This window comes from Bos indicus x Bos taurus, chromosome 11 (assembly GCF_003369695.1).
Source record: "Bos indicus x Bos taurus breed Angus x Brahman F1 hybrid chromosome 11, Bos_hybrid_MaternalHap_v2.0, whole genome shotgun sequence".
NCBI classification, from domain to species: Eukaryota; Metazoa; Chordata; class Mammalia; order Artiodactyla; family Bovidae; genus Bos; species Bos indicus x Bos taurus.
In genome coordinates this window covers 26,503,630-26,522,135 of record NC_040086.1, presented here as the reverse complement: position 1 = coordinate 26,522,135, position 18,506 = coordinate 26,503,630, and the positions used below count along the sequence as shown (strand labels likewise).

Sequence of the window (18,506 nt, the reverse complement as noted above, 5' to 3'; positions counted from 1 at the left end):
ACATGGGTTCGATCCCTGGGTCAGAAAGATCCTCTGGAGGAGGGCATAGCAACCCACTCCAGTATCCTTGCCTGGAGAATCCCATGGACAGAGGAGCCTGGCAGGCCACAGTCCCTAGCATCACACAGAGTCAGATACGACTGAAGTGACATAGCACAGACACTTGCTAAGTGATGGGGCAGTGTCAGAGGCTGGAGTCAGCCTGGTATAACTGAGCAAAATCTCTTGCACTTTCACAGTACTTAGACTTGCTAGGTTCTCAAACGTCTTGATTTCAGGACCCCTGTTCAATGCTAAAAATTACTGAAGATAGCAAGGAGATTTTGTTTCAGTGGATTGTATTTGTTGATATTTACTGTATCAGAAATTCAGAAATTAAAAAATAAAAGAAATTTAAAATATTTACTAATATAAAAACAATAATAATAAACTCATTGAATGTTAATATAAATAATACTAGAAAGAGTTAATTGTTTTATATTTTTGTAAATCTTTGGCTTAATAGCAGACAATGGAATATCCATATCTGCTTCTGCCTTCAGTTTGTTGGAAAGTGTTGTTTTGGTTGAAGTAAATGAAGAAAATCTAGTTTTACACAAGTATGTAGCTGGAAAAAGTGGAGAAAGCAATGACACCCCAATCCAATACTCTTGCCTGGAAAATCCCATGGATGGAGGAAAAGGAAAGAGTTATGATAGAGACAAGAGAACTGCTTCTAAAGTTTTTTGTTTGATTGTTTTGTATGTAGAAGTGCAGAATCAGTATCAATATAGAACAGTAGAGGACAGGAGAAGGGGAAAAAAAAGAAAAGAAAAATTGCTAAAGACTGTGTTGCTCTCAAGTCACTTAATCAAAAGAGGTAAAATACCCAAGTTATTTGAAAATACTTTTGTTGAATGGACTTTAGACTAATACCCCCTTGAGACTGAACCAGAAAGGCTATGGTGCCTGCAATCTGTGGGGTTATACTTTACTTGGGAGAGAAAAAAATTAACAAATAGCTAATACAATATGATACAAAATTCAGTGCTAAAACTGTAGGATATAAACTACAAATCTGTAGGACTTATCAGAGAAAGATCCAAGGAGGCAACATGAATCAATGTTCCCCTTCTCATCATTATAATTTTTCCTTTAAAGGAATCCAGGGCACAAGTAGAAGCAGAGAAGTCATGGTTTACATGCTGCTGCTGCTAAGTTGCTTCAGTCATGTCCGACTCTGTGCAACCCCAAGACAGCAGCCTACCAGGCTCCCCCGTCCCTGGGATCCTCCAGGCAAGAACATTGGAGTGGGTTGCCATTTCCTTCTCCAATTCATGAAAGTGAAAAGTAAAAGTGAAGTCGCTCAGTCGTGTCTGACTCTTAGCGATCCCATGGACTGCAGCCTACCAGGCTCCTCCGTCCATGGGATTTTCCAGGCAAGAGTACTGGAGTGGGATGCCATCGCCTTCTCCGTGTGGTTTACATAAATTCATGCTATTTCTCAATCATACATAATAGCAGTACAACAAATCCCCACTAAATTCTGATTAAGTTGTCAAACACTAAAGTAAAACCAAACTCCAAGATTGATCAAAATATTATTTGCCTTTCTTTGACTATCACAATTAAAAATGATGCTTAAGTTTGAAGTCTAGGTTCTACTACATCTTTCAGTAGGAACTATGGGAGCCCCGGGAAATGACAATGACATGGCAATGACACAGAAATCTGGCCCCCACCACCAAAGGCTTCCAACAAACCATGAATTTGCCACCAGGAGCAAAGACTCCACCTGATTCAGAACAAGCAGACTGTGAGCACGTGCAGCATCTCCAATGTACAGAAAACATCCACATTTTCCCACACACGTACACAGACAGAACGATCGGGAGCTTCTCTTAATTCCTTCTATGACTATCCCCACTCCCCAGGATATAACACGAATACTTAGACTCAAGGCTAGGAGTAGCAAGTGAAGGGTGAGAAAGGAGAACACAAGAGAGAAGAGAGGAAATTTCCCTGGCATTCCAGAGGTTGGGACTTCACCTTCTAATAAGGGGGGTACCGGTTTGAACCCTGGCTGGGGAGCTAGGATTCCACATGCCTTGGGGCCATAAAATCAGAATATAAACAGGAAAAGCAAGACTGTAACAAATTCAACAGATGACTTTAAAAATGGTCCACATTAAAAAAAATTTTTTTAATAAATTAAAAAGATACACACATACAAATACTAAATTCATTCAATCATCAAATATTTTATTCACATCAAGCATTCACAGAGTGTGGCAACACATATAGCCAAACAAATGTCCAAATATCCACTATTCTCTGTGGAAAGACTGTCCAAATCCACACTATTTTCCTAAAGACAGAAATACTCAGTTGAGCTTTTTGTGTGGCTAATGCTTATTTAAGCAATTTATAAATATCACTATAGCCATAAGCTTGAGAAACACATTGAGTACCTTAGAGAAAGGGCTATGTAAAAAACACAAATCAATATTACTACCGTATTATTGTGCAAAAAGCAGCACTTCTCAAAAAAGAAAAAAAAATTGAAATAAAACCCACATTTGGTTTTAGACTATTAAAAGACAATGCGTTCTTTCACCCCATCCTTGCTCCCTAAATCCCCACTCCATTAGATTGTCAACTACCTTTCAGAAACCCTAGAGAGCCCATTTTCCAGTGACCTTTAATCAGTCTCTTCTGAGACACAATCCACTGGACAGAATTCTATTCCATTTGCCAAAGTTATTTTCTTGCACTCCAAGTTACCACTTTTAGTTTCAATTTCTACCATGAACTTTTAAAATTCATTGCTCGTCATTTTGGAGAAATGCTACCTTTAACAAATATAGTAGAAGAGGCATAAATTCTTGTGTGACTGTTTACTAAATATTAATTTTTCAGCAAATTTTTATCTGAGTATCAGTTTCCTCGCCACTTGCAAAATTGTTCAGAAGACTAAATGAGAAGAATATTCACAAAGTCCCTAACACTGTAAGGGATGCAAAAAAAAAGGTAGCTATCTGAAAGAAGATAAAGCAATACTATTCAGAATTTGTTGGGAGGAGGAAGGCTTGCTTGGCACATCCTCTGCTAAAACTTGAAAGCATCTAAATTAAGCACATCCCTTCAAATATAGAAAGGAGGGGAAAACTAGTAGGTTTATAACAAAGACATAAACTACCTTCTGGTATTAATACCTTGGTTTAAGTACTAATACATGTTATGAATCTAGAAAGGATACTAGGGTTTATTTCGGTCTTTCCTCATGATAGCAGCACCTTTTATCAAGGAGAATCATTACAACTCCATAATTTTTTATTTCAAATAAAAATTTTTACAGTGAATTAAAAAGAGATGTCTTCTAAATGTTCCTTCCATGGTAAATAGTAAGAAAATGCAGAGGACTCTGTTTATGGCTTAGGAGCATGTGTACCCAACGTTGTATCAAAAGAAAAAATTGCCCTGACAACTCGGAGCCAGAAAGTCGGACAACTGGAAACATATAGCTCAGAAAACTACCATCTAGAGACCTAACCTACCCCTGGAAATCTTTTCTAACTACCCTCTAGAAGTCTTTCTAATAAAGGCTACACACACACACACACACACACTGCAATTCTCAAGATGGCCTATGAGCCAAATCCAGACCAGTGTTGCATACTATCACCAGCTCCCCACTCTCACCGGGGCCTCCAACAGTCTCAATTGTTGGTTGCTCAGATGTGTCTGACTCTTTTGCAACCCAACGGACTATAGCCTGCCAGGCTACTCTTTCCATGGGATTTTCCAAGCAAGAATACTGGAGTGGTTAGCTTTCCCTTCTCCATGGGATCCTTATAGTCTCAGGGCTGCTGACCATTACCTATGCCTGCTAACTGAACCTTAAAATTTATTTTTCAACAGAACTTATAAATTACCTATGCTCAAGCTCAATTTTCTTCCATTGACTGAGTTTTTAACTTCTTTATACTCCCACAACCTAATATAGGCCTAGAATGATTTGATCTTTGACTTCTTTCAAGTGTATTGGGGGAATTAACAGATTAATATCTAACAGTGATGTGAGTTCCTTGGACAAAAGCACTGTTTAAAAAATAAACTACTTTATATTTTTTCAGTAGTAAAATTAATTGCTCATTTTTCCCACAGTATTGTCCTAAGCAATTTGAGATTTTATCACAGCTTTCAGTCAAAAAAAAAAAAAAACAAAATTATCACTCAATTTGGAAATTAAAGAGTATTCACTTCTTTCAAAATAAAAATGACACTGCCTAATAGAAGCCTAATACAATAAAAAAAAATCAAATGCTGAAAAGTATAAAGAAGAACGTGATAACCATCCATAACTCCAAAACCCCAACAAAACACTGTGAACATTTAGACACAGTTCTATGCATACACCTTTTCATACTGCTCATGGGGTTCTCAGGGCAAGAATGCTGGAGTGGTCTGCCATTCCCTTCTGCAGCGGACCACGCTTTGTCTGGACATGACTTAGCGACTGAACAACAACAACTATGCATCCACATAGCTACTTCATTAGTAGCTATGTACTTCACAGAAATAGAATCATATTCCCTGTAGTAATTTTTTAACCCAATATCCTTTAAAGCCTTGTACAGCTATAAAATATTCCATTTCATGAAATATCCATAATTAACCAGCCATCTAAAATTAAAGTTTGTTTTTTTCCAGTTATTCACTGTACTATAATGAATTCCTTTACATTCCACCTTTACATTTTGGCTGCATTATTTCTTAGAAAAAGAATTATTAATCAGATGATATGGGTACTAAAAATTATGAAAGATATCGCCAGACTGCCTCTAGAAAAGTAGAATCAATGTACCCTCCCACCAATGGTAGATGAGAATGCAGACGTACCTGCAATTCACTGATTATTGTTTATCGTTGCTCATCTTCGCCAATTTGATGATAATTCTCACTGTTTTAATTGCATTTCATTACTTCTTTACTAGTAAAATAATCATTTGATGTCTTTATAGAGCATTGGCATTGTTTTTGTGAATTACTTTTTTCTAATTTTCACTATGCTTTGTCTTTTTCTTATAGATCTACAGCCTGCTTTTGCTATTTCTTTGTGGGAACTCTTCACACAATAAAGAGAATACATCTTTGTCCACGTATATGTCATAAATAATAATTACCAGTTTGTCATTTCTCTTTCAACTTTTTTGCTACTTTTTGAATAAAGTGACTTTAAATCTTTATTTAGTCAATCTATTTTTAAATTCATAGGACTTGGGTCACACTTAGAAAGGCTTTACTTATTTCAATATCTTAAAAGTATTCATCTGAAATATATAGAAGTGTTAGAATTTGTTAATTAAATATTTAACTATCTTAAATTAACTTTGGCAATTACATAGTATAAAGCAAGTGATTTGATTTGTTATTTTTTTCTAAATTCCTAGACAATACTATTTATTGAAGAATTCATCCTTTCCACTCCCACCGAAATTCCATCTTTATCACATAATAAATCACATGTATTTTTGTCTTTCTGAAGTTTCTTTTCTAAAACACTGACTTACATATGTATTTCTGCAGTAATATTATACTTTTCATAATGTGACTTTGCACTATGTTTTCATGTACAAAATAACGTAAAACATTAAAACACAAAAATATTTCCTATTTTGTGTTATTTTCCAATGTCAAAGATATTAAAAAGGTCTTAGAATAAATGAGACATGATATTAGTATTAACAACAAAATACTAATACAAATATTACCTACAGTTTACACAGTATTTTCACATTACCTAATATTATGTTTACTACACTAAAAGGTAGTTATTGTTTCTTATTCAATTGTAAACAGTTAAGATCTGTTTAAAAACTTGCCTATAATCACACAGCAAGTAACTGGCAGAGCTAAAACCTCAGCTTCATATTCCAGAATGCTTCCATGACCCCACTACATTAAAAATAGAGCAATTACCCACAAAAGACCAAAGTTCTCATTTTTTAATCACACACTCTTACCAAGAATATATACATACACTTACATAAATGTATATATGTCTACATACATAGATATAAACACAATATGCCTTTATTTGAATGAGGAAAAACTTTAAATCCAATCTGACACTCCTGAAGCTGAAATAATTCCACCAATATTACAGACCTTAACTACATAACACAATAAAAATGAAAAAGAAAAACTAAAAATTTGGATTGTATTTCCTAAGAGACAGTCAACTTTGGTCTCCCAAATATAGGTAGAAATTGAAAACATTTTGTATTTCAACAAGAATATTTGCTTAATTACTAACCCAAAATAGATGAGTTTTGGATACATCACAAAACAGGTCCCACTATGAGACCCCTAGAAAGAACCAAGAAGCAGGAGACTGCAGCTGTGTGCATTAAAAGTCCAGGTTAGACCCAGGATTTGTTGGGGAGAAAAAAAATCACCATTTTCACATGTAAGAGTATACAAGGTAGAAAGTCTATAAATTTCTCTCGGTTGATGTCATGAGACATCAACCATCACAAAGTCCTGTTGTGTAGCTCAGCGAGGAGAAAAAAAAATTATTTCAAAGAATAGCAGAAGGAATGTTACCAATATATTTCTCAAATTTAAGTGGCACTGTTGTGCTAGCCAGGACTCCTGATTCACAGGAGATTATTGCAATAATATACAGTAACCATTGACTTCCAAAGCCTTTAATGGCTTATACACATTATATTGTATATACTGTATCAATAAATTATATGAGAAGTATTAATCATTTGTCCATGCTGTCAAAAGGACAACGTGATTAAAAAAAAACAAAGAGTTCAAATGAAGCAATTATATTCCCCGCACCGAGTAGCAAACAGTCGTACTATATACTATGCAGTAAAATTTGGATTAAGGGCTGAAGAGAATCATTTTTTTAAAAAAATCATTTCAGTGGAGGAAAGAGATGAGGTGGAGAAAGAGAAAGTGCTTTCAGAAGAGATACGGCATGATGATTGGAGGTCAGGGACTGGCTGGAAAGGAGGCTCAGCCTGCAGAGAAAACAGAAGCCAGAGATCTGCCACAGAGTACTCTCTTGTGACCCAAAGTATCTGCGTGACATGTTACATGAAACACAAAAGAAGCCAGCACCTCCTCTGAAGTGAAGGATGCATCCTATACTTATCCCTAGGGAGCTTGATGGCATCCTCTTTCCAGGCACAATGAATCAATAGCAGACACGATCTTGCCACAAAGTAGCTTTGATACTTTAAAAAGAAGTTATGTTCTCAAGTACCAGACTCCAAAGACGAAATATGAACATCTATCCCTAGTTAGAGGTGAGCAAAAAAGAAGTTTGACTTTCAAAATAATTTGTTTTTCACAACAGCAAATATAAGTATATAAAAATAAGACTGGGGTAGTATCCTATAGAGCAATGAATTATTATGCAGAAAAGACTGTGTGAGGTTCATTTTAATTTCTCCCTACAACATTCAAAGGAATGCAAATACTGAAAGGATATCTCAAAAACATAAAACACTTTGCAAATCATACATTTAAAATAATAGAGGCAAACATAAGGAATATTTTCTTTTCTAATATATCACCAAATAAGAAAATATCTAGAGGTTTCATTTATTTTCCAAAATTAAAGATTTTTCCAAATCTTTTTGATGAGAGCACAAACAACTTCAAGCAGTATGACTGATCCTCTCCTCTTTGAAAATTTATAATGAATAAAAGCATTACTTGTTTTTGAAGTTAACTGGAAATTGAGATTAATGGTTCCAGTAAACACAAATATATTTTATATATATTCTCATATGTATGTTTTGTATAAACATGTACAGGGGGTTGTTAACTATAAAGTACTTTAATTAAATTATTTTTTTTTATTATCAGGAAGTTATGTTAACCCAGAAACTAATTCCTGAATAAATGGATAATTCCACCTACTGGTTCTCTCCTGGTATCATATTAAAAACGTTTTTTCCTCATCTTCAGCATGATTTAGGAACTGTTTTTTCTGTATAGAAATTTCTCTATAAGGATTAACAAGACCAAAAGTATTCCTGTATTTAAAGCTAGAAGTATGAAAATTAAACTGATACTTACAGTTAAAAAATGAACTAAACACATCAGTTAAGAAAATCTATTTATTAGTGAATTGCTGAATATATTAAATATATAAGAAATAAATCAGAGATAAATGTTTAAACATACATTTTTCTTGTTTACGTGATGAAAGCTTAGGCTTACTATTCAAGTTATTTAGTCCAATTATATTGAGCTGTGAGATAGACTTGTGATCGTAGCACCCTCTGCTGGGCCTTCCTGTCACAAACTCAGTCTAATGTCATTGTGCCTGCTCAGTGGTGTCCAACTCTGCGACATCGTGGATTGTAGCCCACCAGGCTGTTATGTCCGTGGAATGTTCCAGGCAAGAATACTGGAGTCAGTTACCATTTCCTACCAGGGAATCTTCCCAATCCAGGGACTGAATCCATGTCTCCTCTGTCTCCTGCATTAGCAGGCAGATTCTTTAGCGCTGAGTCACCTGGGAAGCCCCTAATGTCACCACTACAGTACAATCAAATATTTGAGACATCAAGTGAAAAATCACTTTTTCAAAACTTGATCACTTTAAGCCTTGACAAAAATTATATGAAAGTTATAATCAAGACTTAACTTTAACAGGACTTTACCAATTTTACATTAAGTTGAAATATCATTATAGATTTTTCTTAAAGAGTAATATAAATACTACAAAACATGTTTTAATAAGCTTTATTTTTATCACCTCTTCTATTACTTAGAAGTTACTGAATTATTACTTAGGCTATACATTCAGGTTTTTAAGACCATATTTATGACAAAACATTTTAGTAAATTACTGTTTCTGTAATTTGATCTATTTTCCCACCTTGTTCAATCAAAATACTTTACTTTTACAACATCAAGATAATCCTTGATAATACTATCTTCATTATTAGAAACAAACTGCAAAGCTTTATAGGTACTCATCACTGTAACAACAGATTCATTTACTGAGTATCAGCTATGAGGGATGTAGTATGTTATACACTTCAATACATTATATCCAGTTCTAAGAGATGAAAAAAACTGAGGCTCCTGGAGATAATATAAAATGGCTTGAGATTAATTTCAGAACCAAGAAACTAGGTGGTTCTAATTCCAAAGACTCAAGTCTTTCTACCAAACAATGAGCAGCAGTGGAAACAAAAAAAAAAACCTAACCATACAATATCTCCATTTGTCAACGCAACAACAACTTGAGTAGGAGGGTAGGTGCAGACAAGTTGATGGGAAAAAATGTTTGAGAAGTATATATATATTATTCATATACAAAATAATAGCTTAGACCTTAAGGAAAAAATTTTTTTTTTACATAATGCTGCCAGCTAGTGGCCCTATTTCATACTGAGCCACTGGGAACAATACTTGATTTTCACATTACCAAACCAAAAATCCATATTCAGGACTTCCTGGCAGTCCAGTGGTTAAGACTGCACTTCTGCTACAGAAAAGTGTGGGTTCCACAAGATCCTGCATGTCATGTGGCATGGCCAAAAAACAAAAAAATTTTTTAATTCATATATAGCATTTTAGGGTGATGTTCCTAAATTACACATGCATAAGTCTGACCTGCTTCCCTGGTGGTTCAGACGGGAAAGAATCCGCCTGCAATGCTAGAGACCTGGGTTCGATCCCTGGGCTGGGAAGATGCCATGGAGGAGGGCATGGCAACCCACTCCAGTATTCTTGCCTGAAGAATTCCCGTAGACAGAGAAGCCTGGCAAGCTACAGTCCATAGAGTCACAAAGAGTTGGACACAACTGAGCAACTAAGCACAGCAAAGCCCGACTTAATGATATTTACATTATCAAAGAACTAAAGGAGAACGTCTCAACTACCACTAGCATTCCTTACCAAGACCCAACCAGTCCATCCTAAAGGAGACCAGTCCTGGGTGTTCATTGGAAGGACTGATGTTGAAACTCCAATGCTTCAGCCACCTGATGTGAAGAGCTGATTCATCTGAAAAGACCCTGATGCTGGGAAAGATTAAGGGCAGGAGGAGAAGGGGATGACAGATGAGATGGTTGGATGGGATCACCGACTCAGTGGACATGAGTTTGGGTAGGCTCCAGGAGTTGGTGAAGGACAGGAAGGCTTGGAGTGCTGCGGTCCAAGGAGCAAAGAGTTGGAGGGTTGCAAAGAGTCGGACACGACTGAGCGACTGAACTGAACTGAACCGAACCCAGACCTTGCCCCAACCCCCAGTAAAAATATTAGAAAAGAACTCAGCCATCATCAGCATATAAAAACTAAAAGGTATGCCTATCACTGTCCACAAAAAATAAAATTACATTATTTTAAATATTTTAGGATATTTAGACTTCTTAGTGACAAAATACATAAATATTTTTCTCGGCAATCAAAAGCTTGCCATTATGTGGGCATAAGAACAAGATTATTGCCTGAGTATTGCTGGACATTATTCTATGCTGATCTAAAATGAGTACTTCTTGCTGAGTATGTTATTTTAGTTCATACAATAAGTGGTTACAGTTATAAATTTTCTTTTGAGAAGAAAAGCACTTGAAGATAATTTTTACATTTAAAATGGTCATATTTCACTGATAATCCACTGTCTTAAGGAAAATAGCCTATGCAGCACACAGAAAGAAGTACACAGCTTCTATCATGGTATATTATTTAATATCATGATATAAAGAGATTCTTGTTTGATTTCTATCATTGTATGACATTATGATTAAATTATTTTCTCAGTGGAGAAATCCATCATGATGTAATTAAAGGCTTAGATCAAAAGATAATATATTCTATAATATTATAATAATGAATAAAACAAAAATATTCTATTAAAGTATATTAGCAGCAAGGAAAAATGTTCTGGGTTTATTCTCCAGTGAAAGAGAGCAAGAAGTGGAAATGCACACACCCGAAACACAGCAAAGAAGGGAGAGACAGCCCCTCTGTCGGACTGATTAATTGAAAAGGTCAAAATGGAAACAAGAAACAAAAGGGATAGTACTAGAGAATCCAGGGTTCCTTCTGTCCTACTTAGTTCAATCAAAATAGTTTATTTTACCACATCAGAATAATCCTCAATAATATTATCTTCATTATTAGAAAAAACTTAAACGCTTTAGAGGTACTCACCACAGGTAATAATAAAAAATTTCATTTACTGAGTATAAACTATGAGGAATGTAGTACATTACACACTTTATATACATTATATTCAGTTCTAAGAGATGAAAAAGAATGAGGCCCTGGAGACAATATAAACTGCTCAAGATTAATTTCAGAACCAAGATTCAAATGCACGTGGGTCGTACACACACAAAACTGCCAAGTATAAACACAGCCTTATCCCACTTAGTAGGTGCATCTTACATGAGGCTTATTATGCAGCTAAAAACAGCAGGAGTTTCTATGATACACCCACATACATACGCTAGTCAATAAACACTGAAAAAAAAATGATTAAAAATTGACTTTTAAAACACTAAAATTATTTCTATAAAGTAAGTATATAACTTACAGACATTTCCTGTATTGTCAAAGCTGGTAAGAACATCTTCAACATTCAGAGATCCACTATTATGCCTAGAAAAGAATAAAGCATTTTCTTTAATGACTCTGACATATTAACATTTATTAATTATTTAAAGCTGAGACTATGCATTGTGACATACTGAATACTAACAAACCTTTCCATGTTGTGCTTTTAAAGTATTTCTGCCCACTAGCTGCTGCTGCTGCTGCTGCTGCTAAGTCGCTTCAGAAGTCTGACTCTATGCGACCCCATAGATGGCAGCCCACCAGGCTCTCCCATCCCTGCGATTCTCCAGGCAAGAACACCGGAGTCGGGTGTCATTTCCTTCTCCAATGCATGAAAGTGAAAAGGGAAAGTGAAGTCACTCAGTTGTGTCCAACTCTCCTCAACCCCATAGACTGTAGCCTACCAGGCTCCTCCATCCGTGGGATTTTCCAGGCAAGAGTACTGGAGTGGGTTGCCATTTCCTTCTCCAGCTGCCCACTAGAGGGAGAAGGAAAAGAACAGACTAGTCTTTGGGATATTTAATGCAATGGCATTTCTTGATGATTAATCTACATTTTAAAGTACTAATAATTATTTTATTATTTTAATTATATAAGTGTGAGATAAATTATTTATCTTTTTAGAGATAACAAAACTCCACACTTCGAGAATCTAAAAATAAGTAATCGACCTCCATAACCACACTCCATAACACATAATTTCCTCTTTAATGGCCCAACAAATTCAGAACTATAGTCACAAAGAACTAACCAACTTTCAAGTCTGCACATTCCATTTATGGGGAGTTCTATGTGCCAGGGGGCAAATGTTTTGTATCTTGCCCACTGATCTTAATTCTGTTCCTTTTCATCTCTCTTCACTTGATGGCCCTTTAAATATTTGATAACTGCTATTTTACTAATAGTTATAAAAGATACTATTCTTCATAAACAAATGAACCCAACTGTCAACAGGTCATAGAGTCTGAGTTACTTTTCCAGTGGTGATTAAAAAAAGTTGTTGCTAATACATCTACAATCTTCTACATGCTCCCTTATATAACTTACAGCTGTAGTTCTTTAGGATGGCAAAGCCTTTGACCGTGTGGATCACAATAAACGGCGGAAAATTCTGAAAGAGATGGGAATATCAGACCACCTGACCTGCCTCTTGAGAAACCTGTATGCAGGTCAGGAAGCAACTGTTAGAACTGGACATGGAACAACAGACTGCTCCAAATAGGAAAAGGGGTACGTCAAGGCTGTATATTGTCACCCTGCTTATTTAACTTATATGCAGAGTACATCATGAGAAATGCTGAGCTGGAAGAAGCACAAGCTGGAATCAACATTGCCGGGAGAAATATCAATAACCTCAGATATGCAGATGACACCACCCTTATGGCAGAAAGTGAAGAGGAACTAAAAAGCCTCTTGATGAAAGTGAAAGAGGAGAGTGAAAAAGTTGGCTTAAAGCTCAACATTCACAAAACTAAGAAAGATTATGGCATCTGCTCCCATCACTTCATGGGAAATAGATGAGGAAACAGTGGCAACAGTGTCAGACTTTATTTTGGGGGGCTCCAAAATCACTGCAGATGGTGACTGCAGCAATGAAATTAAAAGACGCTTACTCCTTGGAAGAAAAGTTATGACCAACCTAGATAGCATATTGAAAAGCAGAGACATTACTTTGCCAACAAGGTCTGTCCAGTCAAGGCTATGGTTTTTCCAGTGGTCATGTATGGATGTGAGAGTTGGACTGTGAAGAAAGCTGAGCACCGAAGAATTGATGCTTTTGAACTGTGGTGTTGGAGAAGACTCTTGAGAGTCCCTTGGACTGCAAGGAGATCCAACCAGTCCATTCTAAAGGAGATCAGTCCTGGGTGTTCACTGGAAGGACTGATGCTGAAGCTGAAACTCCAATACTTTGATGACCTCATGCAAAGAGTTGACTCATTGGAAAAGACTCTGATGCTGGGAGGGATTGGGGGCAGGAGGAGAAGGGGATGACAGAGGATGAGATGGCTGGATGGCATCACCGACTTGATGGACATGAGTTTGAGTGAACTCCGGGAGTTGGTGATGGACAGGGAGGCCTGGCGTGCTGTGATTCATGGGGTCGCAGAGTCGGACATAACTGTGCGACTGAACTGAATAGTTTACAATAAGCATTAATAATTCACAATAAAATTTACTTTATCAACACTGCTGCTGCTGCTGCTAAGTCGCTTCAGTCATGTCCACTCTGTGCGACCCCAGAGACGGCAGCCCACCAGGTTCCCCCGTCCCTGGGATTCTCCAGGCAAGAACACTGGAGTGGGTTGCCATTTCTTTCTCCAATGCATGAAAGTAAAAGATGAAAGTGAAGTTGCTCAGTCATGTCAGACTCTTACTTTGTCACAAAAACTTATCATGAATGATGCACATTGTTATGGACTGAACTGTGCCCCCTCCAAATTCATATGCTGAAGCCCTAACCAGCCCCCATCCCTCAGAAGGGCCTTCAAAGAGGTAATCAGGTTAAAATTGGGTCATTAGGGTGGGCCGTAATGCAAAACGACTATTGTCCTTACACAAAAAGAAGATTAGCACACACACAGACGACAAGGCCTGTGCACAGAAAGACAACCACGGGAAGAGGCAGCAAGAGCGCAGCCCCATACACGTCAAGGAGGCCTTGGATGAAACCAAGCCTGCAACACCTAGATCTAAGGCTCCCAGACTCCAAACTGTGAGCAAACAAACTTGCTGTTAAAGCCATCCAAACTGCAGTGTTTTGTTCTGGGAGCCCTAGAGAGCTAATAGATACAGTAAGAAAATACATGTCAACTGCAATACCCTTCTCAGAAGAACTTTTTATTTCTATCGCAGAGACCTAGTTCTTTCAAAGAGTGATGAAGGGAGAATGCAGAAAGTTATCTGCCATTACTATTGGCCTCAACAGTATCATAACCTAAAGCAATGAAGCTATCAACCACAAATCCAACTTTCATCACTGGTATGAAGATTCTGAATCTTCTCTGTGGATGCAAGATTCTAGAAGAGGTTATTTACGGTAACCTGGAAAAAACCATAGCACACATGTCAGAAGAGAAAGAACAAAGCATTTAACATCTGAAACACAAGATGAAGCTATTAAAATGACCAGCAATACAGTATAGAGCTCAAAACTTTTTTTTTTCCTGAAGACCAAAGCAATATATAGCTTCCTCAAGGAAAAACTGCCCATAATCCTATCATGCAGAGGTAACTACAGTTAATAGTTTGGTATATAGCCTTCAAATTTTATGCTACGTTCACAGACCTGTCATTAAATAGCAGAGCACACTGTCCATACAATTTTGCAATTTGTACTTTTTTCACTTAACATATTATAAAGTTTCTCACATTATTAAATATTCTCCTGCAACATGATTTTAATGGCTGCCAAGTAGTCCAGTAAATAATTGCACCACAATTTGTTGAACCAACATCTTATGTTGGATTTTTAGACTATGCCCACTATTACGCTTTATGCATATTACTTCAACAAACGTCCTTATAGAAACAGCATTGAGATCTTTTCTGATTATTTCCTTAGGATAAATACCTAAAACAGCAATTGCTTTATGGTCTAGTTTTAATAAAGAGATTCTCTCATGCACTTTGTCTCTCCCTCTCTATCAGGATGAAATAAGCATTTGAAAAGAAATCTGAGACAAGAGTAAAAAAAGGTACATATATTTTGCAACAAGTTAAATATTTCTAAACAGCAGAAACTGGAATAATCAAGGTAAAATGCATGTTTAAAAGTTAAAGGCAGTATTCAAAACAGAAAGTGACACAAAACTCATCTTCCTGAAAGCCAAGAACATAAAGCCAAGAATCCTTATTTGTTGAAGCCAAGAACAGAAAGTAAACCCTGTGACATTAAATCGAATCAGGGACAGAGAAACAGGAGAACTAATCCCATACCTCTAAAAACTTACAAGAAGAAAAGCAATTATCTATGAAGTTGAGAAACCCTAAAAGATGGCATCTCATGAAAGAAAAAGGTCAACAATCATTGTCCTCAATGGTATACAGATTAGTGCTAACTGTAAGAAAACTACCATGGACACAGTGTGGTAAATATTCAGTTTGATTATTTCAGGTTCCCTTTCTTTTGCTCCAAACCTAAGGATTGTTCTTTGTTCAGAATCATTTACTTCATTCAGGCTTCCCTGGTGGCTCAGGAGTGCAGAAGCCACCTGCTAACGCAGGAGATGCAGGTTCAAGACCTGGGTCAGGAAGATGCCCAGGGAAAAGAAATGGCAACCCTGAAAAACTCCATGGACATAGAAGTCTGGCAGACTATAGTCTATAGGATTGCAAAGAGTCAGACACGACTTAGCAATTGAACAACAACAATAATATCTACTTTATTCAAGTGTCAACTCTATAAGATCTTGTCTACCTTCATCTTTCAACTGTTTACCTAAGCAGGTAAACAGTTTTGCTTGGATAATGTGGTTGGTAGGTTCCAAGTAGGTTCCAATATCTACTGTACTGGAACTTCTGAACTTCTCAAGAAGGAAGGGAACTTCTCAAACTTCAATCTTTCCATTACACTGATAATTAATGTTATATAATGATGACAACTTTTTGCTAACATAGCCATGATATAAAAAGTTCACTCCATGTTTCTCCTAAATTCCAAAGCTTTAACTGCTTCCTAGGTCTTTAACCACAAAAAAGAAATGATAATTATGTGACATGATAGGGGTGTTAGCTAATAGTATGGTGCTAATCATTCTACAATAGATAAGTGATTGAAGTCAACACAGAATATATCCTAAATTTACACAATGGTATATGTTAATTATATCTCAATAAATATATGTCAATATATGTCAATTACATCTCAATAAAGCTGAAAGAAAATTTACCAGTAGCCAGTTTCTTCCTCCAAAAGTCAACCAGCCATTTTTACAAGCACCTAAAGCTATGCTAGTACTAAGGACCTTTGATTTTTCCCGGGAATGGCCCTTGGAGTAAGAAATAAGGAGCAAGTCACTAGGGCAAATAATTATTTGAAGAGCAAAAAAAAAAGCTACCAGAGAAAAATTTGAATCCTACCTGGTGGCTCAGATGGTAAAGAAACCACCTGCAATGCAGAAGACGTGGGTTCGATCCCTGATTTGGGAAGATCTCCTGGAGAAGGGAATGGCAACCTGCTCCAGTACTCTTTCCTGGAGAATCCCATGGACAGAGGAGCCTAGCGGGCTACAGTCCATGGGGTTGCAAAGAGTCAGACATGACTGAGTAACTTTCACTCATAAAAGTACAAGAGATTGAAACTAGAGGTTAAAAGTAAACGAGGGCTAAATATGGCACCATAACACACAAGCAACAAATGAAAAAAAAATAAAATAAAATAGATACATTGAACTTGAACAAAACTGAAAACTTCTATACACCAAAGGACACTATCAAGAAAGTGAAAAGATAAACCACAAGATGAGACAAATTATTTGCAAATCACACATCTGATATGGTTCAAGTATCCAGAATATATAAAGAACTCTCACAATTCAACAACAGAGAAAAACAACCTTAATAAAAATGGGCAAAGGACTTGAAGAGACATTTCTGCAAATAAGATATACAAATGGCCAATGAGCACATGAAAAAACGTAAAACATACTTAGTCACTGGGGGACTACAAATCAAAACAACAGTAAGGTATCACTTCACACTAGAATGGCAATAATAAAAATAACAATAATATAGGAAAAATCATAGGAGCTTGCATGCATGGGGAGAAACTAGAACTCTCTTATATTCCTAGTAGGTAAAATGGCACAGCCACTGCAGAAAACAATTTGGACATTCTTCAAAAAGTTAAACAAAGAGTTACTATATGACCCAGTAATCTTGCCCCTCAGGAAACACCTATGATTTAAAAAGTTATATATTCAGGTATAATCTTGCCCCTCAGGACACACCTAAGAGAATTAAAAAATTATATATTCACATAAAAACGTATACATGAATGTTCATAGTAGCATTATTTTTCTCTCTTTTTTAAAAAAATTTTTATTTTATTTCTGTCTCTGCTGGGTCTTCACTGCTGCACATAAGCTTTCTCTAGTCGTGGCAAGCAAGGGCTACTTTAGTTGTGGCGGGCAATCTTTTCATTGTGGTGGCTTCTGTTGTTACAGAGCATGGGATGTAGGCATGCGGGCTTCAGTAGCTGGGTATATGGGTTCAGTAGTTGTGGTTCACAGGCTGTAGAGCGTGGGCTCATCAGTTGTGGTACACGGGCTTAGTTGCTCTGAATCATGTGGGCTCTCAGTTCCCTGACTAAACCTGAGTTCCCTGCATTAGCAGGCAGATTCTTGACCACTGGATCACCAAGTAAGTCTCTTAGTACCATTATTCATAATAGCCAAAAAATAGAAATTACCCAAATGTTCATCAACTGATGAATGGATAGACAAAATATGGTATTGTCCATACACTGGAATATTATTCAGCCATTAAAAAGGAAAGGAGTATTGATATATGCTGTAACATAGATTAATCAAAACACATTACGTTAAGTGAAAGAAGCCAAACATAAAAGGGCATATATCATATGATTCTACCTATATAAAATGTCCAGAATAGGGGACACAACTGAGCGACTTCACCTTCACCTTTCCCTTTCATGCATTGGAGAAGGAAATGGCAACCCACTCCAGTGTTCCTGCCTGGAGAATCCCAGGGATGGGGGAGCCTGGTGGGCTGCCATCTCTGGGGTCGCACAGAGTCGGACATGACTGAAGCGACTTAGCAGCAGCAGCGTATAGATAGAAAGTTGGTAAGTGGTTGCCAGGAGGAAGAGGAAGGAGTAAGATGGAGAGTTACTAGTAATGGGAATGGGGCTTCATTTCATGGTGATGAAAAATTTTTGAAATTAGAGAGTGGTGATGGTTCCA

The 18,506-nt window shown here is 36.7% G+C and overlaps 1 protein-coding gene across 2 annotated transcripts in view; it reads right to left on the bottom strand.

Moving 5' to 3' along the window:
• Positions 1-18,506, bottom strand: part of CAMKMT (calmodulin-lysine N-methyltransferase) — a 439,963-nt gene that overhangs the window by 402,507 nt on the left and 18,950 nt on the right. For both annotated transcript variants that reach the window (XM_027555153.1, XM_027555152.1), the window contains exon 3: positions 11,564-11,628. In XM_027555153.1, the coding sequence (XP_027410954.1) occupies positions 11,564-11,628 (65 nt within the window). The remainder of the gene's footprint in view (positions 1-11,563; positions 11,629-18,506) is intronic.